The sequence below is a fragment of the Ceratotherium simum genome, chromosome 39 (assembly GCF_057802395.1).
Source record: "Ceratotherium simum simum isolate JZ-2026a chromosome 39, ASM5780239v1, whole genome shotgun sequence".
Classification (NCBI taxonomy): domain Eukaryota; kingdom Metazoa; phylum Chordata; class Mammalia; order Perissodactyla; family Rhinocerotidae; genus Ceratotherium; species Ceratotherium simum.
In genome coordinates, this window is record NC_141938.1 from 6,034,480 (window position 1) to 6,061,816 (window position 27,337).

The following is a 27,337-nucleotide window of genomic DNA, read 5'->3' on the forward strand; positions in this document are numbered from 1 at the left end:
TGCAGGGCGGGGCGCGGTTTTGCAGCTTGGCAGGTTCCAAGCGGCTGGACTCGACCGTGGCGCCTCAGGTGCCTGGGCCCGGGGACAGAGCAGGCCTGGGGGCACGTGTCCAGGCCGTGTGACCGAGGAGGTGGGCGGCCCTCACCGCCTTCTGAAGTCTGGGGATCAGACCCTAACAATGGGCAATTGTTCAGGAGAAACCTGAACCGCCTGCACGGTGGAATTCAGGCGGAGCTGGGCTAGCAGACAGGGCTTCCTGCCCTCCCTCCCTCTCCTGGGGGAGTGGCCCCGGCTCGGCTCAGAGGATCTCCGGGCAGTCGAGGCTGGGGCTCGCCCTCGCGGCCTCCCACTCCCCCACAAACACTCCAGGCGCGAACTCTGTTCAATAGGCACTTTATTGGTTGTTGGAATGCAGTTACACGCAGGGCTGTGTGGACAGAGCGGGGCAGGAGGGCTGGCGGCACGCACAGGAGACGCACGCAGGCCCCAGGCTGGGATTTCTCCCTCTCGGGAATCCTGGAACGGTGCTGATGAGCAGAGACACGAACTCGGGTGGCCTTGGGATACGGCGGAGGGGGAACCGGCAGACCGGGTCCCCAGAGTTCAACAAGTTTGGCAAAAGGATCCTCAAGGCGAGGTGGCTGGGAAGGGGGGCCCGACTTGCTCCGGCACCGACCTCCCATCCCTTCCCTGAAATTGTCGCCTGGGTGGATTCAGTTTCTTGTCTCTCCTACACAGAGTTGTGTCAATAACTAGCAGAGGAAGGGGGAAATTCGGCCCCATTCTTCCAGCCAGCCAGCCAGCCAGCCAGCAGGTTTCCATTAAGCAGCCATTAGCCGTCTCCTCCCTCCTGCTCTGGTCTGTCCACGCTGCCTGCTCCCAGCTGCCCTCCTCCCCAGTCTCCCCCTCTTCTGCTCCCAGGCCAGGAGACACCCTTACCTGGGCGCACACGTTCCCACCCCAGCCACGAAGGCACTCCTCAGCGGCCCCATCTCGACTGTGGCGATAGACAGAAAAAAGCTAATAGACCCTTTAATGCATGTCCAGGTTAAAAAATATATAAAGAAATGCACGTGGCAGCCCGTGAGCCAGTCCTTCAGCCGCAGAGAAGGGGCTGGGGCCCGGCAGGAGCAGATGCAAATGAACGGGGGCCTTGGGGGCTGGATCTTCCTGCAGCCACCGCTCCCACAGACACAGACGCTGTCCCGTCGGAAGAGGGGAACAGAAGGCGTGAGGCAGCCCACAGAGGTGGCCCCATCGCCCGCCAGACATCTAGAAGCTGCTCCGGACTTCTTCCCATGCGGGCCAGGGAGGGCTGGAGTGACCTGCTGTGCAGTCTTGGGGGGCTGCCTTGAAAAATATGACTGCCCCTTGGCGTGGGGAGGAATGCCCCAGATCCTTCAGGTCCCTGGAAACTGGTGGTAACTGGACATCGGGGGGCCGGGGGCGGCAGTGATAGGGCTTCGGGCAAGCCCAGTGAGCTGGGGGTTCTGCCCCAGCTGCTGAGTGCCCGGTGTGCAGTGTTCCAGGGAAGGTGTGGGAGGCCAGGGCCGCTACTTGTTCGTCTTGTTCAAGACCTTCTTGAGGTTGGAAGACATGAAGTAGGGCCTCTCAGCCGAGCCGTCATTCCTCTCCAGGTCCTCCACTGCAGAGAGAGGCCCCAGAGCAGGCGGCATGAGGGGAGCCCACAGCAGGGGCTCCGGGGACAGGGCGTGCGGACGGGCCACAGAGAAGCCTCAGAGGGTTAGGAAGCTAGACACACCGAGATCGGAGGGAGGCAGACTGAAGTGGGCTCGGGAATGGGACACGCACGCTCCCCACTCCCGGGCAAGGAGGCCCCCATGCACCCCCCGTCTACAGGGAGGAGACGAGGAGGCCTGTCTGGGCCCCCGGCCAGCCTCCCTCCTTCTCTACTCCTCGGCTTCTACCCGCTTCCCCTCCTCCGCACTCCCCTTCAACAGGATGTCTCTCAGCTCGGGCGACATGAAGTAGGGTCGCTCCTGAGAGCCGTCATTCCTTTCCAGGTCCTCACCTGGGCTCCCCCCAGGAACCGGCAGGGGGAAAACGGGGTGGTCAGGAAGGGAGGGAGAGGGAGGCAGGGAAGAACAGGGAAGCCAGCAGGCACGGAGGAGAGGAAGAAAAAAGAGAACAAAGAGACAGACAGATGGAGAGACCAGAGTTAGTGGCAGCCACAGAACCCCCCAACAAAGCCAGAAACTCCGAAGCCGAGGGCCCAGGGCAGAGCATTCCCCACTGCAGCCTGGCAGGGGACACAAGGATGGAGCAGCGCCGAGCGCAGGGAGGAAGCCGAGAGGGCATGCCGGGGCCCTAGGATGAGGGACAGCCAGTCCCCGGGGAGGCTGGGGGCACCCGGAAGGTGAATACGGAGACCCCTCGGAGGGAGATGCTCTGCCCAGCGGGGGGGAGGGAGTCAGGGCCCGGCAAGGGTCGGGGTGAGGGGTCACTCACAGAAGCAGAGGAACAACGTGTCCACACACATGCCGTAGACGCTGAAGAAGCCGTGAGCAATCAGGTAGGAGCCAACGATGACCGTCTGGGCAAGGAGAGATGAGCTGTCTCCACCCCAGCGCCTGCTCAGGGCAACCCCCCGCCCACCACGTGCCTCCCAGACTGGGCTCACATCATTCCCCTGCTGATAAGCCCTCCTGAGAATAACATCTGACCTCCTGCCATCCACTCCTACCTCTCTTCAACCCCAGGACCTTTGCACATGCTGCTGCCCTGACTTAGTCTAATTTGCACCTCCTCATCCTTCTGCTTTCAGCTCAAACATCAAGTCCTCAGGGACCACCTCCTCCAAGAAGCCACCTCTGACATCTAGACCATTTTATGCTCTCCTAACACCACATACCCCTCCTCTGAGGACTTAGTCCAGCTGCAATTTTATGCATGTTTAGAGCATTACAGGTTTAATGCCCACATCCACCTAGACTATGTCTGCCCCCTTTACTGCTGCAACATGGAGACTCACAGGGCCTTGGTAGGAACCTGATAAACATTTAGGGACCAAAGTGAGTGGACCTTAGAGAGATTAAATAACTCATCCCAAGTTACTCATCTTAGAACTAGCAAATAAAGAACAAAGATAAAAACCTGGGTCACTGGGCTCCAAGGCGTGTACTCAGATATCACACTGCTCTTAGGGTGTTGACCTAACCCCACCATGGCCCTGTCACCTCCCTGCCCTCATCTCCACCTCCTCCGCGCTTTGCTCCCTCCACACCAGCCACACTGGTTTCCTCACTGTTCCCAGCATGGTCCTGCCTCAGGGCTTCTATACTTGTTCCCTCTGCCTGGATGTCGCCTGCATCCCTTTCAGATCTTAGATCTGACGTCACTTCCACAAGGAAGCCGCCTGGACTCCCAGACCTGCCCAGATCCTCCACCACAGGCTGGAACAGTTCCCTGTAATTCTGCCCCATGGCACGTACAGTTTGCAATCGCACATCCACCCATATCCTTATTGATTAATGTCTATTTATCTCTAAACTGTAAGGCCTCTAGGGGGGAGCCGCCCTCCCCGTGTCTGTTACACAGTGGGTGCTTCATAACTGTCTGCAGACTAAATAATCAAATCAACCCTCATCTCTGACCCCCATCCACGTCTGTCCAGTCAAAGGAGGCCAGGCGAGTTCCAACACCTCCTTCTCCCTGGACCCTCGCCCGTCCCCAAGGTCCGTACCAGTATAGGAACCCAGTAATAATTCAGGGGAGGTGCTGTGTCCTGCACGATCCTGATACGGTGGGTGAAGAAGAAGAAAGCCAAGATGCCTGGAAGAGGGAAGGAAACCGAGATGGCTGAGGGTTCTGACTAAAGGAAGTACCCTCTCCCTGGCTCCAAGAAGACCCCCAGAGAAGATGACACTCATCACAGAAGACATGGGGGCCCAGGAGAAGTTCACAAGTCCACCCAACAGGCTCCCACAGCCCCACAGGCTGGGTGAGCGGCACTCACCCACACTCCCCACGATAAGAAGCTTGCCCAACAGGAAGAGGAAGTCAGTGACTTTGTCCAGGACGGCAACTCTGCAGGGGAGGGTGAGAGGCAGGTGTGAATGCTGGCTCAGGGGCGGGGAGTGGAGGGGGGAGGCGAGAGGATGGTGTTTCCCCCGACCTGATGATGTTTCTCATGAGCAGGAAGAAGGCGTTCCTGGCCGAGGTGCAGAAGTTGGTGCCGTAGACGGCAATCTGCGGGGAGCGGGGAGGGAGGGGTCAGGCCCCGCGGGTGGGAACGCGGGCTCCTCCCGCGCAGCAGGAGTTGCTGGGTTGGTCTCATCCGGGGCCTGCTCACCATGATGTAGGCATTCCGGTTGAGGAATCTGATGAACTTCTCCAGACACCAGAAGCAGCATTTGAGACAGGTCATAAGGAACTTGGCAAACTTGTTCTTTGCAGCTAGGAGAGAAGGGAGGGATGCAGAGGTGAGGGGAGACCCCGCCCAGCCTGGGAGGGACCCCCACCTCCTCATCACACGCACTTGCCACAGTCCAGGACTCCCAGAGCCCACCTTCTCAAAAAGACGGGAGAGGAGACTTGATCCAGGACCCTCGGGGCGCTGCCCCACACCCAAGTAGGAACCAACCCAGCCCAGGATCCTCAGGCCCGCCCCCACCCAAGGACCCAATCTTGGAGCCTTTCAGCCCAGCCTCCAAGGTAGGAACCAATCACAACACGCACTGCTGCCATGTCCCCGCCTCCCAAGCAGAAGCCAATCCGTGCCGCCTGCTTGGCCACACCCCCAAAGTACAACCAATCCCAGCCCCACAGCCCCTCCTCCGCAAAGAAGGAAACAGTCTTAGCCCCGCCCTCCTGAGCATAAATCCCAGCCCAGCCCTCTTCAAGAACCAATGGTGGCCCAGGGCTCTTGGCCACGCCCCCTCAGTGGTGAGAATTCCGCCCAATGGGCACTCAGCTGCTCCTCCATCGCAGGAATCAATCACCCAAGTGCCTCAGATCCACTCTCTCCTCCCCATAGTCAGAAACCAATCACTGTTCCGTCACCTCAGCCCCGCCCCAAGCAAGAACCAATCCCAGCCCGCCCCTCAGCCCCGCCCAATGGCAGCAGCGGGTAGGCCACACCTTTCAGGCGCTGATCCAAATACTCCAGGATCACTCGGATGATCTGCACGATGGCCAGAATGAGGGAGCCAAAGGCCAGGGAGCCCGTGTGGTACCTACGGGCCGAGGACATAGTCAGGCCTCCTCCACCCCATGTCGCCCCCACCCCCAGCCCACCCTGGGCCCCACCTGAGCGCCCGGCCGAAGGAGGAGAAGAGCGGGAAGGCAGGCAGGTCGTCCGGCTTGCTGAAGGCCCAGTAGTAGGAGGCGAAGGCCCCGGCCAGCGTGACCTGGCCCAGGGCCAGCACGAAGTTGGCCAGCCAGAAGAACATGAAGAGGTTGAAGATCTGCAGGCCCAGCAGGGCGCGGTGGTAGCCCGACTCGCCGCCGTAGAAGGCGAACTGGCAGTGGGCGTCCGGGCACAGACGGGATTCGTTGGAGGAGGGGAAGGTCTGTGGGAGAGACGCAGAGCCGGTCACAACATAGGGGCCAGCGGTTCAGAGTGCGCTCTGGGCATCAGGTGCGGGTCAGGTAGACCATGGGGTGGGACAGGAGGCATGGGGATCGGAGTTAAGTCAAGGGATTGCGGGTTCAAAATAGGGGCTTATGAGAGGGATTCTAGAAGCAAGAGTTGGGATTGTTGACTTGATGGGTGTCAGTGAAGGAGGATAAGCTACCCTGGGGCTCAGGATGGGGTCGTGTGTCAGTGGAGTGGCCAGGTGGACAGGACAGGAGTGGCAGAGATCAGTATGAGGACCACAAGAGTCCAGATAGGGGCTTGTGAAAGGCAAAGAAGGGGTTCTGGAAGCAGGAACTGGCCATCATGGGGTTATGAGAGGGGTGTGGGGTCAGGAAATGATGTTGGGGGAAGAAAGGTGGGTGGTTCAGTGCTACGGGGGGAGGGGGCTGCCAAGTTGGGTCTCTTCCCCTCCATACCCCCCCTCCCATCCAGCACAGGGCATACAGCAGGCGCCAAATGTTTGTTGAATGGTCCCCAAGTGGGGATGAGAGGTTTCAGATCGTCTGTGGGCTGCTGGGGAAACAGCCACCCACCCACCTCTGGACACCCACCTCAGGGTTGCATGTTTTCCCAGCAAGGGGGCAGGCACTCTCAGCAGTGAGGATCTTATAGACGGCTTCGTTGGACGTGGACAGGAAGCTGGAGGCTTGTCAAGGAATCCGAGGTCTGGGATTAGGGACCCCAGGGGCTTGTGGGAAAGGATCCATTCCCCCACCAGGTTCTGACCCCACCCCCAAGCTGCGGCTCTTCCAGGTAAGCTTGGCCCTTAGCCACCCCCGGGGTCGGGGACTGGGGTCTGACGGTGGATACACAGCAGTGCTGGCCCAGTAGGCGATGCAGAGGCAGAGCAGGAAGAAGGTGACCAGCGGGTACAGCATGGAGCACATGACGTATCCCACGGCCCTGGGGAGGAGAAGGGACACAGGCCTCAGGGCCCGAGCAGCCCTGGGACCACCCCAGCCCGACGCCCTGGCACCCCGGCACCCACCTGCTGGCTTCTTTGATGAGTGCAATGGCAATGAGGATTCTCTTCCGTAGGAAGATGAGCAGCAAGATGATAATCACCTCCAGGATGCTCAGAATTATCACTGCAGGGGGCAGAGGGTGGCCGAGTCGGCCAGCTGCCTGGGCTCCCCGCTCCCTCCCAGGCCTCCCTGGGGGCAGGATTGGGGGGCTGGGACTCACTGAAGGCCATCCAGGTCTGCCGCAGGTGCAGGTACACACGGAGGTCTGTCTGGAAGCCCAGGTCCACCAGGGAGATGTCGGAGCCAGCCTCACCACGCAGTCGGGCGTACTCCATGTAGCAGTGAAATATTCCTGCACGGCAGAACCACTAGGCTAACACTGACCTCAGAGGTTACAAAGCAGGTCCAACCACCCCCATTTACCAGAAGCAAAAACCGAGGCTCAGAGGGGCTGCTGTTGCTTTCTGCCGCCCTAGGACCTTTGCACTTGCTGTACCCACTTCCTGGTATGTTCTCTCCCCAACTGGATCCCTCACATCCTCCAGTCTCTGCTCAAATATCACCTTCTCATAAAACCTTCCATGGGCCGGCCCAGTGGCTTGGCGGTTAAGTGCGCGCGCTCGGCTGCTGGCGGCCCGGGTTTGGATCCCGGGCGCGCACCGATGCACCGCTTCTCTGGCCATGCTGAGGCCGCGTCCCACATACAGAAACTAGAATGAGGTGCAGCTATGACATACAACTATCTACTAGGGCTTTGGGGGGGAAAAAATAACTAAAATAAAGTCTTTAAAAAAAAAAACAAAACCCTCCAGATCCCCTTCCCCCCAGAGGAATCACACCCTCTCACACTCCAACTTCAGATCCCCACTCTCTGGTTTAACATCCTCAAGAGTTTTCTGGTTTATTTATTTCTTGGCCATCTTGCCCACACCCCCAGGAATATAAGTCCCACAAGAGCAAAGATGTATCCTGTTTTATTCATTGCTATAAGCCCAAGACTTAAAAAACTGCCCAGGACACAGTAAGCACTCAACACGTTTGATGAATGAATGAATGAGTGAATGAATGAATGAATAGGTATCAGGATGCTGTGTGGCCTGAGGCTTTCCTCTGACCCCCTTGCCACTTTGTAACAATAATTCATGGGTGGAGAGGGAGAATGTGGGTGTTAACATTCAGTGGGGTAACATTAGGGATTTTCAGCATTCTTAGCTTTTTGTGGAATAAAATTGCAAAATATGTATAAAGTAAAAAAAAAAAGCTAGTCACCTAAAACGCCAGCACCCAGCTAGAAACCACTATTAACAGGAATATTTTAATATCTGTGTCCTCAGACTGGGTGGCATATCAGGCATCTTTTCTCCTGGAAAGTTTGAGTCATCAGAATATGAAATACTGGGTTTTGAGCACTGCCTCTGGCTTCCACAGCCCTCCTCCCATCTCATCCTCACACTGTCTTCTTCTCATAAGCCTCCTAACCAGTAAATACTAATTATCCCCATTTCATAGAGGAAGAAATTAAGGCACAGAGAGGTTGAGTCACTGGCCCAAGCTCACAGAGCAAGGAATTGGCAGAGCCAGCATTTGAATTCCCGGCTTTCTGGTGCCAGAGCATTCTTAACCACCGTGCTAAAGTAGTCAACTTGAGAATGCCTTTTGATGGCGATCAAATCCAGATCCAGGCCCCAGTATGGAAGACTATGATTAACCCATCCCCAATCGGTGAGCACTGAGGTTGTTTCCAAGCATCTGCTCTCATAAACAACACTGCGATGAACATCTTCACAAACACGCCCTAGTAAAAGATGGGGGCTGTCTGATGGCTCAGGAAAAGATTCTCGGGGCCACAGCAAGGTCAAAGAGCACGGGCATTTTGCAGACCGTGGGGAGGGGAGGGCACAGGGAGGGGAGGGCACAGGGAGGGGAGACGCACCGTAGCCCAGCACAAGAATCACCATGACAATCATCACCCAGACCATAATGCCAGCCAGGAAGCGGAGCAGGATGATGAAGAGGAGGCTCAACACCATGGCGATGACCAGGCCTCTGGGGGATAAAAGGGGGGCGTGAGCGGACCCCACCCTCTCACCAGCCTCAGCCTGCGCAGCCCGGGAGAGCCACCCTCACGCCCAACTTACATGACAATCCAGTACCAGGAGACTGTGTAATCTTCAAAGATCCGCATGGCCAGCTGTCTCGCCTCCAGCACCACGTTGGCCTTCCTGGGGGAAGGCGGACATGGCTTGTGTCAGACCCCCTCCCCGATCGGGTCAGCCCCCGGGGATGCCCGTCCCACCCAGGAAAGCGCGACACCAGTGCGGTGGGCCACCATGCTCACTTAGCGCCCTCTACCAGCTCCGTGATGTTCTTCCAAGAGCCGTGCCCGTTCTCATATGTCGTCTCGTTGCCCACCATGAGGACCCCCTTGTGGGTGCGGATGGCTGGGAAGCATCGCCGGGCCACTGCAGGAGCAGGGGACGCGACAGTCAGGCTGAGCCCCTGCGAGCTCCCCACGCCCCACCCGAGCTCACGGGGCCCCAGACTCACGGGGTGTGCTGGGAACGATGACAGCGGGACAGTCGCCATCCCGAAGCATCTCAGTCACACCCTGCAGAGAGAGAGGAGGGAGGTGGGTTAATCCCCCACGCCGCATCCGCCACCCGCCCCTGCTGGGCTCCCACGGCAGCCACCCGCTCACCTTGGTGTTCTGGACGCCGGGCACACAGAACTGCTTGTAGTACTCGAGGTCTGGGGATTTGTGGGCCCTCAGGAGGGTGAGGAACCTGTCGGGGCATTTCTCCACGCAGATCTGGGGGGCAGGAGGCAGGGGTTGGGGGGTCAAGGCAGACGCTCGATCCCCACTCAGGACGGAGGTCCCGCCTCCCGTTCACCAGGGAAAGAGAAACGGCTGCGAGAGAGAAGCTGTCACCAGAGGAGGAAAAGGACCTGGTGATGGGAAGCCGGGACAGCGAACAGGATGGGGAGGGGACAAGTTACCTGCGGGGTGGGACACTGGAATTCCAGCAGGACCAGGGGACTGGCACACTTCACAATGTTGAAATAAAACAGGTAGGGTTTGTTCCTGAGGTGGGGAAGGGAGATGGAAACTCTCAAGACTTCTCAACGACCCTATATAAAATATCTTAACAAAAACAATAACAACAACAATAATAATAACTATAGCAGCAGCAATTCCCTGCCAGGCGCTGTTCTAAGCTCTGCACACATATTGGCTTGTCTAACCATCACAACAGCCTCATGAGTGTGGGACTTATGATCTGCATTTTAGAGATGAGGAGAATGAGGCCCAGAGAGGTTCGAGTGTGACCCACTAACCCTAGGTCACACAGCCAGGGAGTGGCACAGCAGGATGAAAACTCCCTCTGCTACTGCACCTATTTGTCACCACCTGACACCAGCTCCCACACTGTCTCTTCTCTATCTCTCCCCTAAAATGTGGGCCGCCACAGGATAAGACTCTCAATGTCTCACTTAGTGCAGCACCCCCAAGCCCTAGAACAGCGCCTGGGGATGATGAGAGTGTTGCAATTATTTGTTGACTGGCCTAATGGATGGATGGAGGTAGGAGACGCCTAGAATCTTCTCCCCAGTGCTCACAAAGCCCTCCTGTCCACTCCTCCCCGGCCCCACCAGGCCCCAAGGAGCCAGACTCACGCATTTTTCGTGCCCTTCTGCCCGCAGAACTCGCCTCGGCTGTCCGTGGGGTAGATCACCTTTCGAGGGTCCCCATGGGTCCAAGCTGTGGAGGGATCCGGGGACATTGTGGCAATGCCACTTCCCAGCACCAGCCCCACTCCTGCCCCAGACGCTGTGGCTCAAAACCCCAAGTCCTGTGCCCTCCTCCACTCACCTATCATGCCTACAGCCACGTAGCCCACGATGGCCAGGAGGAGGAAGACACAGCAAATGACATCTGTGCAGCCCCTGAGGAGCAAGGGACAGCATCAGGGTGGGACCTGGTGCCCTGGGATCATGGACCCATCCTGCCCTGCACACACACCCACATCCATGCGTTACTTGGACCCATGTTCTCGAGTGATGTGAATGCTATACCAAAGGGCATGAGCATTTTATATTCTAATATCTAATGCTACACTGTCCTCGAAGCAGGTTGGAGCAATGTCCAGCTCTCTTTTGATTGAGAGTGCCCATGTCCTCACATCTTTACCAGCATTACGTATTAATGTTTTTTTTTTTAATTTAAACTATTGTTATTCATAAGATTAAATACCAACATGGTAAAAATTAAAACCACCTGGAATGTATATAATAAAGAAATAAGTCTCCCACACAAACCCCTGCCCGTAAGTAACCTCTGTTAATGATTTCTTGTGAGTCCTTAGGGTCATTTATTAGGTACAAAGGTTTCAAAAAAAATTTTTTAACTTGTTTGGTTATGATACACCCACTGTTTGATTATGATACACGCACTGTTGTGTCTTGCTTTTTTCACTTAATGTATTGAGAAGGATCCACGTCACTAATTGGAAGGGCTCTTTTCAATTTTAATAGCTGTGTATTATTACAACCTAAGGATGCACTGTAATTTATCAAACTAGTTCCAAGGGATGGATATTCAAATCGTTGGTTTTCACCAGTTCCAAAAAGGCCGCAACATCATGCATTTTTGTCCTTGTGTGCAAGGTTTATTGGGAGAATTTTTTTCCCAAGAATTTAAATTTTTGGAACAAAGAGATGCACATTCAAAAAAATCCCTATTTCCAAATTCCACCCCCCGCCAAAAAAACTGCACCAATTAGTTTCAGAGCAGAAGAGGTGTCAATCTTTTTAACCTTTGCTAATCTGTGATGGGGAAATTTCTACTCAGCTATTAAGTTACATTCCTTTACTTTGCAGTGAGTTAGAGCGTTTTGCCATGATTTCATTGTCTACAGTACTTCTTGTTCTGGAAACGGTCTGTTCCAGTCTTTTGCCTGAATTAAAAAAATCCATTTGTAAGGACTTGTATATCAAGGAAATTCGTCCTTTTATCGTCAACTTACACATAAGTATCACTAGTTTGTTGGAGAACAGATAGGGAGGGTGGGGGCAGTATTAACAGAGACTCCCCCCTCCGCCCTCAGGAACCCAGAGGCCTTACCTGTTGTAAATGGGTCCTTTGAAGGTGGGGTCATACTTTTGTGGCGTTCCTGCAAATCAGCAAGATTGAGCCGGGCGGACCAAGAAGGGGCTGGGAGACCACCCACGCCCAGATGCACCCAAAGAGCTGTCTTTGGCCACGGGGGGAGTGAGAGTTAGAGACCTCGCGGATTTTCGCCTCAGCCCACCTCCAGGCGACCACACCCAAGCCCCCAAGGAGAGCAAGCCGGCGGAGGGGGAGTCGCAAATCGTGACCAGCCCGACTGTCTACCTGGCGGGCCCCCCGGGGGAGGGGGCCTGACGGCAGCCGCCAGGGAGCCAGGCGGGGAGGGGAGGGTCCACGGTGGGATGTGGGGAGACCATTCCCGCAGGAGCCCTGGGGAGGGGGCTCCCAGGACAGGCCCCTCGCGCGCAGCGGTTTGCAGGGACTTCGGGCCAGGGCTGGGGTGAGGGGTCTTAGCCCGCGACGGTGGGGCCACAGGCCGAGATCTGCGATTGCGCTGCCCCACTGCCCCCCGCCCCGGGGCCGGGGCTCTGCCTACCGTGCTGCCCGTAGTAATGCAGCCGCTCGTCCCCCATCCCCGCGGCCCCTGCGCGCTCGGTGCGGCGGGACCCACGGAGGCTCCTCCCCGCAGAGCCGGGCGGGGCGGCCCAAACCAGTCAGACCGGCCGGCCCAGGCGCCGCGGACGGACGGACGGACGGTCAGGGGGAGGGAGGAGGGCCGGGCGGGGCGCAGCTGCTCCCGCCACTCACCGGCCGCCCGATTTAGCCCTCCCCGCCCCCCCAGCCCCAACCCCGGACTCTCGGTGGCTGCACCCTGAGGCCGGCCCACGTCCCCACCCGCCCCCCTCCCCGGCGACGCCGCCCAGAACACCTCTCCACCCTGGCCGGGCGCCTGACATCGCCCCATTCTCCAGGGATGGAAACTGAGGCACAGGGAGGTACATCTCTAGCCGGGCGCCGCAAAACCGACAGATGGCTGAGTCCAAGCACCCAATTATAGAGGCTTTGAGCTGCAGACTCGCAAACCAGCAGCCCAGGTTTATTTTGGTCCGCACTTTTTAAACATTAAATGCAGACAGTTAAATATTGGGAGAGTCTCTATAAAAATCCACAGGGCTGCTCTCTTGGAAAGTGGCAGATGGGGGCTGGCAGCTGCCAGGCCACATCCCTAGGGGCGCTGCCCCCAACTGGTCCCTTGGTGGCCCCCAAGGCTGCACACCTGAGTTCGCCATCCATTCACACTCTCACAATCCTGAAGCCTGAAGCCATTGTTTTCTAGAACAAGTATTTAGCGCCAGCTGGGAGCAGGCCTGGGCTGGGCTGGGAGAGAGACCCAGCTTTGTGGGTCACTGCGTGTGGAGCCCACATCCTACTGGGTGGCCCTGGACTCAAATGTTCCCTCGGTCCCATGGGAGCCAGAGGACACTCAGCCCAGCAACGTGCCTTCCTGAGCCTCAGTTTCCCCACCTGGGCTAAAATCTAACACCAAAACTGGCCTTAAAGACCAGCCACAGGATACCAGGAGGTATACAGTTGGCACAGGGGTGTACAGTTGGCACGGAGGTACTGTATGGTCAGCGTAGGGGTGTCCAGCAGATATGGGGGTACACAGTAGGTTTGAGGGTACCGCCAGCAGGGGGCCTGCAGTCCGAGTGGCATCCTACAGTCGGTGTGGAGGCATTCAGGCGACACGGAGGTACACAATTGCCGTGGGGGGTTTAATCAGTGTGGGGTATGCAGCAGGCGTGGGGGTATACAGCTGGTGGGCGGCATTCAGTTAGCATGGAATTGTACAAGTGTGGGGGTATACAATTGGCATGGGGTACACAGTCAGCTGGCTGTACCCCCACACCAATCATCCACCCCCATGCCAACTGTATACTCCCTCGATTATGTGCCTGTTCTTGCATCTCCCAACAGTCCTCGGGGCCAGCTGTATACTTCATGGTACAGCCAGCTGTGCAGTGGACGTGGCATTATACAGTAGGGGTGGGGTGTAGTCAGCAGGCACAGATACTCAGTGTGGAGCATCAGGCAGCACAGGTTGTACGGTGACGTCATATACAGGTGGCGCTCAATAATTGTAGCTGCTGCCTCAGAGTCGAGCACCATCCTCCCCCCTCAGGTCTCGGGTCACTAACGCAGCTTGTCCCTAAGGAACCGCCACCTCCCCACAGTGGCCTCCAGCTGTGGAGGCCCCGCCTGGCCCCTGGCCCACAGGCTTCAGCAAACAGGCGACACTAAGGCTCCAAGCCGTGCCCTTGGGTGACCAGGTGTCCCAAGGAAACCCTGCAGTTCCCGCGGGCCCTGCCAGCCCGAAGGATGGCGGCGGGTCCCTCCCACCCAGTCCAGGCGGTGCCCAGGGCGCAGCCTCTTCTCTTCCCAGATCCACTAGGTCCCCTGGGGTCACTCCTGCAGACTCAGCACTTCAGCCACCAGCTTCACCCTGATGGTTCCCAAATGTGGGGCCCTGGGGAGGGCCTCGCCCCCAAGCTGCACCCCCAGCGCCGCACACCCAGCACAGCCACATCCAAGCCCCTGATAGTCACGCAAGCTGCCTCGACTCAGAAACGGCAGCTCTGTTCCCCTCACAGCGGCCAGAGGAGCCCGTGAACACCTGAGTCAGGTACATCCCTCCTCTGGCTAGAACCCTCCATGGCTCCCACCTCCCTAGGAGGAAAGGCCCAATGTTTCCCCATGACCCACAAGGCCCTGACGCTCTGCCTCGCCCCCTCCCTGCCCTCACCTCCTCCCTTTCTCTCCTTCGCTTGCTCCGTTCCAGCCTCAGAGGCCTCCTCACCAGGCACAGCCTCGCCTCAGGACCTTTGCACTGGCTGTTCCCTGCGCCTAGAAAGCTCTTCCCCAAGATGTCCATGTGGCTCCACCCACTTCACACCTCTGCTCAAACATCACCTCCTCCAAGAGGCTTTCTCTGACCATCCTTTCTAAAACAGCACCCCTTTACCCTCTACTCCATCATCCTATTTGATGGATTATATTGTTTATCGTCTGCCCCCTTGCCTGTTCTGTTTTGTTCACAGCTGTGTCCCCAGGACCCGGCATGGCGCCCGCCATAGAACAGGCCCTCCATAAGTGTTTGTCGAGTGAATAACCAAAATATATAATCCACATATATAGAGCTGAGTCTGAAAATTAAAATGCAGCTTAGCGTTTTCTAGGTGAGCATATTTAACAAATGTGAATGTAATACACGATAAGTGTGGAATTTCCAGTTGGCAGAGAAAGAATAAATTGGTCCGTAGCCTTGACAGTGCCTTTGGAAGAAAACAAAGTTAACTCCACCCCCAACACATAGCAAAATAAATTCCACATGGATTAATCATGCAAATATATAAAACCTCAAAACTATTGCAAGTATGAAGGGAAAACTCAAGAGCATATTTCTACCATCTGAGAGGAGGTGAGACCGGTAAGGTGGGTGGAGAGGGAAGGGAGCACCAGAATTTTCTCGTGTCAGCTGAATGGCAGCCAGACGGGCAGAGTGAAGCAGCCACAGAAGAAGGGCTGGTGCTGCCCAGGAGTACTGTTCAGACCCTGGCTTCGTGCTCTTCACCATACAGGAGGTCCTCTCATCAACCCATTTTACAGCAGAGGAAAGTGAGGCTCTGGAAGGGCAAGCTGCTTGCGCAGTCGCCTAGCAACAAGCGATCGTCCCTACACCAAGTTTGATGGGTGAGTGGGAGCCACTGAGGGTGTTTGAGCAGGAGCATGACCGGGCCAGGTTGGAGAGGGGGAGACACCTGGGCAAATCTCAAACAGCTCTCAGGGATATCGGCAGCTGTATATGGAACAGCTGGGCCACGACCTTGCTGTGTGAACTTGAGTTAGCCCTCTGTAAGATAGAACGAGGGGCACCTGGCAGAGGCTTGGCTCAGGGCCTGGCCCTGTGGGCTCTCAGGAAATACAAGAGGGAACGTTGGTACCGTTATCTGATGGGTTCCATTAGCTCCCATTCACATCAGCCAGGTGGGGAGGGAGGGAGGGGCGAGGCCAATACTAATGGTTTCTGATTATTGAGCCTGATCCAGATCACGCAGGATGGAAACTTGCTGAATCCTTGCAACAACGCTGCGAGATAATAATAAAACAGTATGAACACCCCAATGCCTTCATTTTACTGACCCGTTTACCATGTACCAGGCACGCTTCTATAACCTTACACGGTTTCCTTCAGTTCATCCTTACAGCAACCTTGTGAGGTCAAACGCATCATTGCCCCCATTTGACAGATGCAGAAACTGAGGCCCAGAGAAAAATAACGTGCCGGGGGCCACAAAGACGGCGAGCAGCAGGGCCAGGCCACCCGGCTCCTGAGTTAGCGTCTGAATGCGTTTCCTAGGGCTGCTGTAACAAACGGCCACCAACGTGGTAGCTTAAAACAATGCAAATTTGTTATCTTCCGGTTCTAGAGGGCAGATTTCCAAAATGTACCTCACTGGGCTAAAATCGAGGTGTCAGCAGGCCTGAGTTCCTTTTGCAGATTCTCAGGGAGAATCTGTTTCCTTGCCTTGTGGCAGCTTCTAGAAGCTGCCCGCATTCCTTGGCTCACGGCCTCTTCCTCCATCCTCAAAGCCACCATTCCCATCAAGCCCACATCCGCCTCCATTGTCACATCTTCTCTGACTCTCCTGTGTCCCTCTTCCTGCCTAAGGACCCTTGACCTTGGGCCTACCTGGATAACCTCCCCATCCCCAAATCCTTCTTTTAATCCCACCTGCAAAATCCCTTTTGCCACGTAAGAGGTAACATATTCACAGGTTCCAGGAAGGAGGATATGGAACATCTTTGGGGGGAAGGGACCGTAATTCTGCCCACCACAGTGTCTTAACCATCGAGGCCAGGCATTGCCAAACCATCACCCGTGGGACAAATCCCACGTTGTCATATGACCATTTTTAGCATTATGACCATTTGCCTGTTTTCATATGATCCCGAGCTAAGAACGGTCTTCCCATTTGGCCGAAAAGCATCAAAAGAGGAAGACTATTTTGTCACGTGAAAATTATTGAAATTCAAGTGTCAATGCCATCAACCAAGTTTTCGTGGCGCAAGCCAGGGCTGCCGTCTCGCTACCACGGCAGAGTTGAGTAGCAACAATAGAGATTGCACATGGCTGCAAAGCTGAAAATATTTACCTGGCTTTTTACAGAGAAGTTTTCCACCTTCCAGTGTCTAGACTATGAACCAACATGTGCTGAGCCCGAGGCTGTGCCAGCTGTGGTTCATGCGCTCTCGGGTAACAGCCAGGAAGGGTAAGGCGTATCATTTATTCTCTGAAATACTTGGGTGGGGGAGGGATTGACAAGCCCTTTCCCTCTCCAGGCTGCTGTCTTCCTGTCTGGAGGATGGGACAAATGCTTGCATTTCCTTCACAGGTGCTGCCAGGACTTGATGCTCAGAAAGCACTGAGCACAGGTCTGGCGTACCAGGCTTCCACAGACGCTAACCAGGAGCATGGGCCCATTCGGCAGACGGGCAAACTGAGGCCGCAGGCTCAGCCCACACTGCTGGTGAGGGATGGAGCTGTGAATCAACTCAAGGTCCCTCTGGCTCCAGCCCAGGCCTTTTCTGTGGCAGACACTGGGGGAGGCAGAGCTAAACATGCGACAGTGGTGGGGGAGGCCTGGGAGCCTGGGAAAGCTGGGCCGTTAGACCAGGCTGGGGCGGCTGTTGGGTCCCGGCCTTGCTGGGCACGATGGCCGGCCCACCCAGCGCAGTGGGCGTAGGAGACAAGGGAGCTGATTTAGGCTGCCCAGTCACGATGTTCCTGCCGGGACATGAAGTGCCACCCAGCCCCACAGCTCCCGGACACCAGCCAAGGCCCCAAGGCCTCGCCCGCGCAGCCAGGCCAGCTCGCCCCCACCTTCCCAGGAGTCCGTGCCTGTGGAATGGACATCCCAGTCCCCCAGCCAAGTCCCTTTAACAGAAGGTGTGGGGACAGCCTCTGGGTAGAAAAGCTAGAAGCGATTCTGCTGGTCATAATGCTAAAAGCAAAGATAGAGCGCCTACTGTATGCCGGCACCCAACCAGACATTTACTTCTAGGATCTCATTTCATCCTCACAACAAGATTCCGAGGGGAAATGGCACAACGAGGAAACTGAGGCACAAACTGGGCTTCACGACTTGCCCAAAATCACACAGCCAGCAGGAGCTGGGGGTTGAACTCTGCTCCTGACATCATGCTTTTGAACTGTATACCCTGGGAAGAACTCCGATTTACCAGGGACCAAGCTCCGGGGGAAGTGTCGTCCCCGCATCAGCTCGCTGAACCCTCGAGGCAGCCCTGAGAGGGAGCCAATACCGTTGTTAAGCCCATTTTATGGATAGAGAAACTGAGGCTCGGTTTCTATGTATATGAAAGGTACAGATGTGAAAGGTTCCGGGATAGGGAAGGTAAATGATGGTACAGAGCGAGCAAGAAGGGAGCAGGGACTGGAACAGACCCAGTGCTGGATTCCAGAACTCTGTGGTTTGGTTTTGTGTAACTGTGCTCATTTACTTAGCCCCTTGGATCCAGGTGGTTCATACCCCTCAGCTAGGGCTGTCCCCTCTGTCCTGGTCTGGCTTCTGCCATGCAGCCCATTAAGGCCAGAGGGCACCTGTGAGCACCTGAGTCAGGCCAGGTCCCTCCTCTGCTTAGAACTCTCAATGGCTCCCATCTCTCTCAAGTCTTCCCCATGGCCCACAAGGCCCTGTACACTCTGCTTCATCCCCTCTCTGCCCTCACCTCCTCCCTTTCTACCCCCCAATCCCTCCACTCCAGTCACACAGGCCTCCTTGCTGCTCCTTAAAAACACCAGACACTCTCCTGCCCCAGGGCCTTTGCACAGGCTGTGCCCACCACCTGAAACACTCCACAAGGCTCTCTCTCTCACTCCTCCAGTCACCTCAGGATGACCTTCTTTCATCCCCCTATTTAAAATTTTAAACCCCACCTCCAGGCCCTCTAGATCACCCCCTGCTGCTCATTGCTTTTTGAATCTTCTCCAGAGCCGGTCTCTGACATTCTAAGAATTTTTCTCACTCTTCGTCATCTCTTCTCTGTTCCCCTTCTAGAGGGTCAGCTCAAGGGCAGCACCTGCTGTGTCTCCAGGGTCCAGAACAGAACCTGGCACATGGTACCTGCACAATCCATGTTTGCTGAAGGAAGTTACAAATGAATTTGTTTATATGAATTAACCTGTATGCTTATCAAGATAAAAAAAAGTCAACCAGAACAAGCCTTTAGACTAAAAAAAGGTCACTCTCACTCTCACCCCTGGACTGGAGCCTTCATTTCCTCTCCCTGGGGACAGTTCCTCTCACTGGTTTCCTTTTCCTCCTTCCAGACGCTGTCTACAGGACACACACACGAGCAGATTTGCAGCTATTTATTCCCCAGTTCATCACACATGCTGTTCCTCATCCTTTGTTATTTCACAGGCTAACACAATGAAACAATGTTTCCCACAGGTGGGGTCAGATCTACTGCATGTTTTTACCAGGCAACATAGTATCCCATACTGGGAACATTTATCATTTTTCATTAAAGCAGCCGGAGGAGCTTTAAAAAGAGGCAGATGCCACACACACACACGAAAATTAGTAGGCGAGGTTCTGGAAAGAGACTTCTTGGCTGGGTTACCTCTGGGATGAAGACAGCGGGCCAGGGTGTGTGAAGGGTTCTTTCACATGGATGGCTAAAATCTTCTGTGCGGTCGAGGGCTTATGTTTAATTTTCAGCTCCCCCGCCAACAGAGAGAATATATTAATTTTGTTATAGAAGAGTTTAAAATCTTAAAAATAACCCTCTCTTTCAGGATTGACTGGAAAGGGGCATAAGAGAACTTTCTGGGGTGATGGGAAGGCTCTTACCAGAGGTCTGCAAATTTTTTCTGTTCAGGGCCAGATCTTAACAATTTTAAGCTTGGTGGTTCACATATTATCTCTGTCATGTATTCTTTTTTTTTTTCTTTTTTTGGTGAGGAAGATTGGCCCTGAGCTAACATCTGTGCCCATCTTCCCCTATTTTGTATGTGGGACATTGCCACAGCATGGCCTGATGAGTGGTGCATTGGTCCGCACCTGGGATTCGAACCTGTGAACCCCACGCAGCTGAAGCAGAGCACGTGAACTTAACCACTAAGCCACCGGGCCGGCCCCTCTTTTTCTTTTTCTTTTTAACAACTATTTACAAATATAACAGCCATTCTTAGTCCATTGGCTTTACAAAAACAGGCCACAGCACAACAACGTGAATATACTTAACACTGCTGAACCATACACTTAAAAATGGTTAATATGGTAAATTTTGTATGATGTTTTTTACCACAAAAAAATAAAAATAAAATAAAATAATAATACTGATAGGCCCTCCTTGGGCATTAGGGGCTTCTGGGGTGCTGGTAAGGTTTTTTTCCTAATCTGAGTGCTGGTTACATGAGTGTATTCACCTTGTAAACACTCCTGGAGCCTTGTACATTTAGGACCTGTGCTCTTTTATGTATGAATTTTCTGCTTCAATAAAAAGTTTAAAATATTCCCCTTGATTGGTTAAATATAGGATAGTCCATCCACAAAGGCACTACTTTATGTAACTGTCCAAAAAGACGGAGGAAGCTTTCCAGGCGCTAATGGGAGAGATGGTCTCCAAGACATATTAAGCAAAAAAAAAAAGCAACATGTGAAACAAACACCTTTTCATTCCACAAATATTTTTGGAGTGCCTACTACGTGCCAGGTGCTGCGGATATACCTTCCAACCAAACAGACATGCATTCCTGCCTTGTGAAGCTAGCCCTCTAAGGAGATGCTGATATTTTTGTAAAAGGAAAAAAAAGCAGCCACTAAATAAAGAATATGTATATAATTACATGTGAAGATCTCAGGCCTAGATTCCATTTGGAAGCAAACACATGATGTTGCAACACGATGTTGCTCTCCAAAAAAGGAGCGTGGTGCTGGGAGATGCAGCAAGAGGAAGACTCCATGATAAAGCTATTAAGTCTTTGTATCTTTTATATTTTGAAGCATGTGAACGTATTATCTTTCAAAAAGAATAAACGTGGGGGGCTGGCCCGGTGGCGTAGTGGCTAAGTTTGGCACGTGGCCCAGGTTTGCGGTTTGGATCTTGGGACCTTCGGACATATACACTGCTCATCAAGCCATACTGTGGCAGTGACCCACATACAAAATAGAGGAAGATTGGCACAGATGTTAGCTCAGGGTGAATCTTCCTCAACAACAACAACAAAAAAGAATAAACTTGCAGTTAACAAGTAGATACCCTCTCCAAACAATATTTTTCAAAAAACCAGATGCCAGGGCCCCACTGCCAGTTGAGTTGGACTCTGGCCAATGGAGCCATGCAATCTGCTTTTTATTTTTAATTTTATTTATTTTTTTTGTGAGGAAGACTAGCACTGAGCTAACATCTATTGCCAATCCTCCTCTTTTTGCTGAGGAAGACTGGCCCTGGGCTAACATCCATGCCCATCTTCCTCTACTTTATATGAGACGCCACCAATGGCTTGACAAATGGTGCATCAGTCTGTACCCAGGATCTGAACCTGCGAACCTGCAACCCCCAGGCCGCTGAAGCGGAGCACGTGAGCTTAACTGCTACACCACTGGGCCAGCCCTGGAATCTGCTTTTTAAGTAAGCACCATTACTTTTTTTCTGTTCTTTTCCGCCTATTGTTTTAGAGTCTAGAATCTCTTCCTATGCTGCTCATGCCAAGGGTGGGCTGGGAAGGATGGCAGTGCCCATTGCTGACATCCGTCGGGGCCAGGAGCCATTTCATGGTTTCCCTTGGGGCTGCTGCCTTCTCCTAGATATGGTGTCTGCTGAGGAAGGAGCTTCCTGCCCTGCCCGGTCTGAGTCTATGCCTTAACAGAGAGGGCTGTTTCTCCACCAGCTCACGGAAAATCCACATCCCCAATATTGCCAGCCCCAAAGCCCTCCTGACCACATTGAATTTACCAGGCACTGGACAAAACACTTCCCACCATTAAGTGAGATCTGCCCAGCCCTACAGATGGGAATACAGAGTCTCAGAGAGGTCACCAACTCACCCAGGGACATGCAGCTTGTAAATATCAGAGCCAGGATTTGAGCCTGCGTCTGCCTGACGTCACCCTCTTAATTCACAGAAGGCATTGGGGCACTAGGGAAGGATATGAGCCACTCTTGCACACTGTTCCAAAGGAAAGCCCCCCAGTATCTGTCAGGGACTTCACAGGGCAGCCCGAGGGCCCGTCTTTGGTTCTGATAAAAATGGACCATTTATAAGCTCAGTGAGACCCCACTTCGAAAAGTCAAGCCATGTGGCTCCTCTGGAGGAGGTGAGGGCTAATGGTGTCAAGACTCAGTTGAAGTCTCCACCTCGGGCTCTCTGGGCCTCATAATGAGAAATACTTAAGTAAATGTGTGGTTTGTTTGCTGTTCCCTGTGCCTGGAACACACTTGTCCCAAATCTTCTCAACCTCCAGCCCTTGGTCACCTAAAATAATCCCAGATGATTCTAAACCACCCACCCTCCCCCCCCCACACACACACACGGTGTCCTGTTTTTTGCTTCACAACACCTACAATAACCTAAAATTACATATGTAGTCAAAGATTTTCCGTTTGGTTCACCGCTGTGTTCTCCTGTCTACACCCCGCCTGTAAGATGCTCAACAAATCCTCGTTGATGGCATGTGCTCCGGGCACCCAGCACAAGGTCTATTGGGCACAGAAGGCCCCTGTGTCGGCTGTGGGCCTGGCAGGGCCTGGGAGGGTTTGCTCAGGCCGATCTGTGGCTGGCTCCCTTTGGCCAAATTCAAGCCTGGGTGAATCGGATCATTGTGCGCTCTGCCCCTCACCCCCACCCCAGCCCGGCCTCAGGGAGACCAGAGACCCCTCAGGTGCTACTCACAGGCGGACAGGGCCTGGCCAGGACCCCAGGCTGAGATCCCCAGATCAGAGATAGCCCGCCACACCCAAGGGACACAGAGCCCTGGCAGCCAGCCGCAGGCTCTGGGGCTTGAGCCAAAACCAAGCGCAAGGGGGCCCCCTCAGGGGGTCCTGGCTGGCAGCTCCAAGCAGGGAGGGGAGCGGCTGGGCGGTGGCCAGATCCTGGTGCCTTCCTCTTGGCTGGGCTGGGTAGGGAGGGTCCCAGCCTCCCGGGTCTGTCTCTTTCTGCAGCCTTCCGAGGCCACAATCCCTGGGGGCAGGGAGGCACAGCTCTAGCCGGCTTGTTTTTCTTGATTATTTTTGAGCTGTTTCCGGCCCCCTCCCCAAGGCCCTTTAGCCTCACAGTTTCCAGGAAGTCCTTGTCACATAAGGAGGGGCTGCAGGGCCCCTTCACCCCAAGGCAGTGCCTCGCGGGTACGTGCCCAACTCAGCCCTGGGAACCCAAAATGGAGAAGAGAAAGGAGAAACTGAGGACCGCGCCCACCACTGTGGGAACCCGGGGAAGGGATGCATTATAGGGCGTCGGAGGGGAAGGGGTCTCATCTTGGCCCCATCCCCGGGGTCCGGAGGCGAAGGCCGCCCCTAGAGGTTCGCAGGAGGGCGTCCCAGTCGCCAGGACCCCCAACCTCTTGCATAAGGCGGGGAAAGTTTCTCAGTTGTTTCCGGCTTCCTTCCTGCCCCCTCCCCGGAGGCGCCCTTGTTCCTGCCCTTCCCAGGCGGCTGGCAAGACCCGACGGGCTCCCACCCCAGCATCTGGTCGGTCCCAGGCTTGCCTCAGTTTCCCCACCTGGCCGAAAGCCCGGGACGGCGACTTCTAGGGGGATGTGGGCAGGAGGAAGACGTGGACAAAGGGGACTGGAAGAGAAGGGGGATTTGGGGAGGTCGGGGCCCTTCCTTTTCCCGAGCCCCGGTCGCCGCGCCTCCCCTCCCCCGCCTGGCATCTGAGCCGCCCAGATAACGGGACCTCCCCGGGCGGAGCATGCGCCGTGCGCCCCGGCCCATCCGCCGGAGAGGGAGCGGGGGCTCCGGGGAGGGCATGGGGGGCGACCCGGCGGGAGCAGGGGGCGTGGGCTCGGCGCAGGGGGGATGCAGGGCTGGGATGCAGGAGGGGGCCCCAGCTGCAGCGGGGTGTTTACGATCTCCGAGGGCCCCCTCCCCCAAGGCCCCCCCAACTCGGCAGAGGCGGCCGCGGGCCAGAGGCGGCTCCTACCGTAGGCTCCGTCCTTTCGCTCGTCCTCCATGGCCGCGGCGGGCGGGAGGGGAGTCCGAGCCGGCGCGACCCCAGCCCGGGCGGGCGGGAGGCTCCGCGGGCTGCAGCGCCCCGCCCCGCGCCGGCCCCGCCCCGCCCCGCGCGCCTCGTCCAATGGGAGCCCGGAGCGAGCGGGGGGCGTGTCCCTGGGCGTGGCCTGGCTCCGGAGTGGGTGGAGCCCTAACCTTTGTTTCCCATCTGGGCTCGCCGTAGACTCTCCCGGGGCGTTTGGTGGGCAAGGAGAAGACCTCGCTCATCCATCCATCCATCCACCCATTCATTCGCCAAATAGATATTGAGCGCCGGCTGTGTGCCAGTAAACAGAAAGATGCCATTTTTCATTCATCAGGTTGGCAAGAGTAATTTTAGAGTTTGGTAACACCAAGTGGGGTGAGCAGAGGCCGTGGGTTAGAATGTTCTCTGGCAGAAAGATGAAATCCAAACCGTGTTCGCTCTGTGCAAGTCCTCTCTGCCACGGACGCCGGAGAAGCCACCGCAGGCGTGTGTGCGTGGAGAGTACTCGCCTAAGGGTGTTCCCTGCAGCTTTGAGAGTTATTGCAAACCACGGGGGAGATGGACGTGTCCACCAGCAGAGGAGTGCATACGACAAGATGGAACGGTCACAGGAGAGAACGTCACGCAGCGGATAAAAAGACTGAAGCCATCAGGGAATTGCAAATTAAAATTCAATGATATACCATTATACACCAGCCGGAATAGCTAAAACTAAAAAGACTGATGATAGCAAGTGTTGGCGAGGATCTGGAGCAGATGGGGCCCTCCTATACTGCTGGTGGAAATGTTGTGCCATTTGAATGGCACAACCCCTTGGAAAAAGGTCGGGTAGTTTCTTATACAGTTCAGTGGGCATGTACCATACGACCCAGCCATTCTACTCCTTGGTATCTAGGCAAGAAAAATAAAACTACCAAAAAAGGAAAAAAAGCCACAAAGATGTGTATACCAATGTTCATAGCAGCTTTCTTTGCAGTGGCCAAAAATTGGAAGCAACCCAGTGTCCATCAGTGGGTGAATAGTTCAGCCCCAATTGTGGTGCGTACAATATCCTCAGCAATAAAAAGGCATGAACTGTTGGTAAGTGCAGCAGCCTGAATGAGTCTCAAAAAAAAAGCGTTATGCGGAGTGAAGAAGCCAAGACACTCTTGTATGAAGGTCTAGGACCGGCATAGCCGTTCAAGCTGTGGGAACAGAACGTGGTTCAGCCGCTGGCTGCCTTTGCGGGCGGGAGTGACTGGCAGGGCATAGGGTGGCTTCCAGGGGACCGAAACAGGACTGTGGTTACACAGGTGGGTTTGGTTTGTGACAGTTATTTGACTTCTGCCCTTTCTAAATATGGGTTACATATTTATAATTTTTTTTATAGTTTTATTTATTTATTTTTTCCCCCAAAGCCCCAGTAGATAGTTGTATGTCATAGTTGCACATCCTTATAGTTGCTGTATGTGGGACGTGGCCTCAGCATGGCTGGACAAGCGGTGCATCGGTGCGCGCCCGGGATCCGAACCCGGGCTGCCAGCAGCGGGCGGAGCGGGCGCACTTAACCGCTAAGCCACGGGGCCGGCCCTGGGTTACATATTTTAAATGGGAAATTTTAAAATCGTTTAAGAGAGAACGAGTTGGTTCTAATAGGAGTCAATGTTTATGGGGAGCTTACTCAGCGTCAGGGGAGGTATTAAGTGCTTTATATTAAATCTCTCTCTTCTTTTTTAGCTTTCTTTTTTTTTTTTTTGTGAGGAAGATCAGCCCTGAGCTAACGTCCATGCTAATCCTCCTCTTTTTGCTGAGGAAGACCGGCTCTGAGCTAACATCTGTTGCCAATCCTCCTCCTTGTCTTTTTTTTTTCCCCCAAAGCCCCAGTAGATAGTTGTATGTCATAACTGCACATCCTTCTAGTTGCTGTATGTGGGACGCGGCCTCAGCATGGCTGGAGAAGCGGTGCGTCGGTGCACACCCGGGATCCGAACCCGGGCCGCCAGTAGCAGAGCTCGCGCCCTTAACCGCTAAGCCACGGGGCCGGCCCCTTTATATTAAATCTTTAGAGCAGTTTTCCAGTTGAGGAAAGTGACAGAGAGGTTACGTAATTTACCCATGGTCACACAAGTAGTGAGCACGGGGCTGTATAAAGATTTGAACCCATGGAGTCTGACTTCACAAGCCACGCATGCTCCACGCCCCTCAGCCATAACTATCATCGAGTAAAAATAGTAAGTTGTATTTAGTTGGTTAGTTGTGTATGGTAGGGGAAAGTGAGAGAGAGGGAGATACAACATTATACACACACACACACACACACACACATCTGCTGGTAAGAATCAGAAAAAGACCTGAACACACCAGTGATTGTCAGAAGGACCAGTAGGGAGGAGGGGGGCAAAAGGGATTTTCCCCTGAGCTATAATGTTCTCTCTCTCTTTAACGAGAAAAGGTACTCAAATGCTTCTTGGGTAATTAAAACTGTATCTCAGAAAATTGATTTAAACAAGCCAATCACAAAAGGACAAGTACTCTGTGATTCCACTTACAGGAGGTCCCTAGAGGAGTCACATTCATAGAGACAGGAAGTAGGATGGTGGGGTCCCAGGGCTGGGGAGGGAAATGGGGAGTTAGTGTTTATTGGGTACAGAGTTTCAGTTTTGAAAGATGAAAAAAGTTCTGGAGATGGATGGTAGGGGATTGTTGCACAACCATGTGAATGTGGTTAATCCCACTGGACTGTACACTTAAAATGGATAAAATGGTAAATTTTATATTATATATTTTACCACAATAAAAGTGTTTTTTTAATAGATTTTTAAAAATCTCGTGCAACGCCGCTGTGACAGGAGAGCACGGGGCACTTGAGAAAGCCCAGAGGAGGGATCTGACCTAGACATGGGGTGGGAGGTCACAGAGGGCTTCGCAAGAGGAGACTTGAGGATGAGATGGAGAAGAAAAAAAGGGCAGGCCTCAGTGTGCTGAGGGGTCAGGCGCCGGAAGAAAGAGAGAAAAAGAGGAAGTGAAATTAGAGAAGTCAGCGTGTTTGGGGCAGTGCCTCGTGGGAGAGGTCAGCAAAGGTCTAACTGTGAGGCAAGGCAACTCAATGGCAATGGGGAGCCATGGGGAGTGTGAGAGTGAGGGAGGGCCGTAGGAGCTTGAGTTTCAGCGAGATCCCTTTCGTGGTGTGGAGAAGGGATGGAAGGGGGTGCCTACAGGCAGGGTCCTGGAGGGGAGGCTGGGCCATGCTGTCATCTAAGAGGAACTGGGGCAGGCCACAGCCCCTGGGGACGGGGGAGGTGGCAGCTGAAGTGAGGCAGCTGGGCACACAGAGCTGTTCTGTTCTCTGACCCCACTGAAGCTTTTGAGCTCATGAATTTTTCAGCCAAACAGGCCTTAGTTTCAGATTCTATGGTGCTGGGTCCAGGCTTTGGGGTTCTATTTAC

The 27,337-nt window shown here is 54.6% G+C and overlaps 1 protein-coding gene across 3 annotated transcripts; it reads right to left on the reverse strand.

Moving 5' to 3' along the window:
- Nucleotides 1-377: 377 nt before the first annotated feature.
- On the reverse strand, nt 378-23,963 carry SLC44A2 (solute carrier family 44 member 2 (CTL2 blood group)). Of its 3 annotated transcripts, none has more exons than XM_014796936.2 (22): nt 23,859-23,963; nt 11,687-11,735; nt 10,436-10,509; nt 10,240-10,324; nt 9,562-9,646; nt 9,263-9,373; nt 9,112-9,172; nt 8,903-9,026; nt 8,703-8,786; nt 8,498-8,610; nt 6,785-6,916; nt 6,588-6,687; nt 6,410-6,502; nt 6,151-6,238; nt 5,269-5,531; nt 5,101-5,195; nt 4,313-4,416; nt 4,136-4,209; nt 3,977-4,047; nt 3,704-3,792; nt 2,470-2,554; nt 378-2,032 (listed from the first exon to the last, which is right to left on the reverse strand). In XM_014796936.2, the coding sequence occupies exons 1-22, from the start codon at nt 23,887-23,889 to the stop codon at nt 1,911-1,913; spliced, it is 2,133 nt and encodes a 710-aa protein (XP_014652422.2). In that variant the 5' UTR covers nt 23,890-23,963; the 3' UTR covers nt 378-1,910. The 3 variants fall into 3 exon arrangements, with proteins under 3 accessions (XP_014652422.2, XP_014652421.2, XP_004442691.2); XM_014796935.2 differs by lacking the exon at nt 23,859-23,963 and adding an exon at nt 12,228-12,344; XM_004442634.3 differs by lacking the exon at nt 23,859-23,963 and adding an exon at nt 12,228-12,343 and having other exon boundaries at nt 378-1,645.
- Between the last annotated feature and the right edge of the window lie 3,374 nt (nt 23,964-27,337).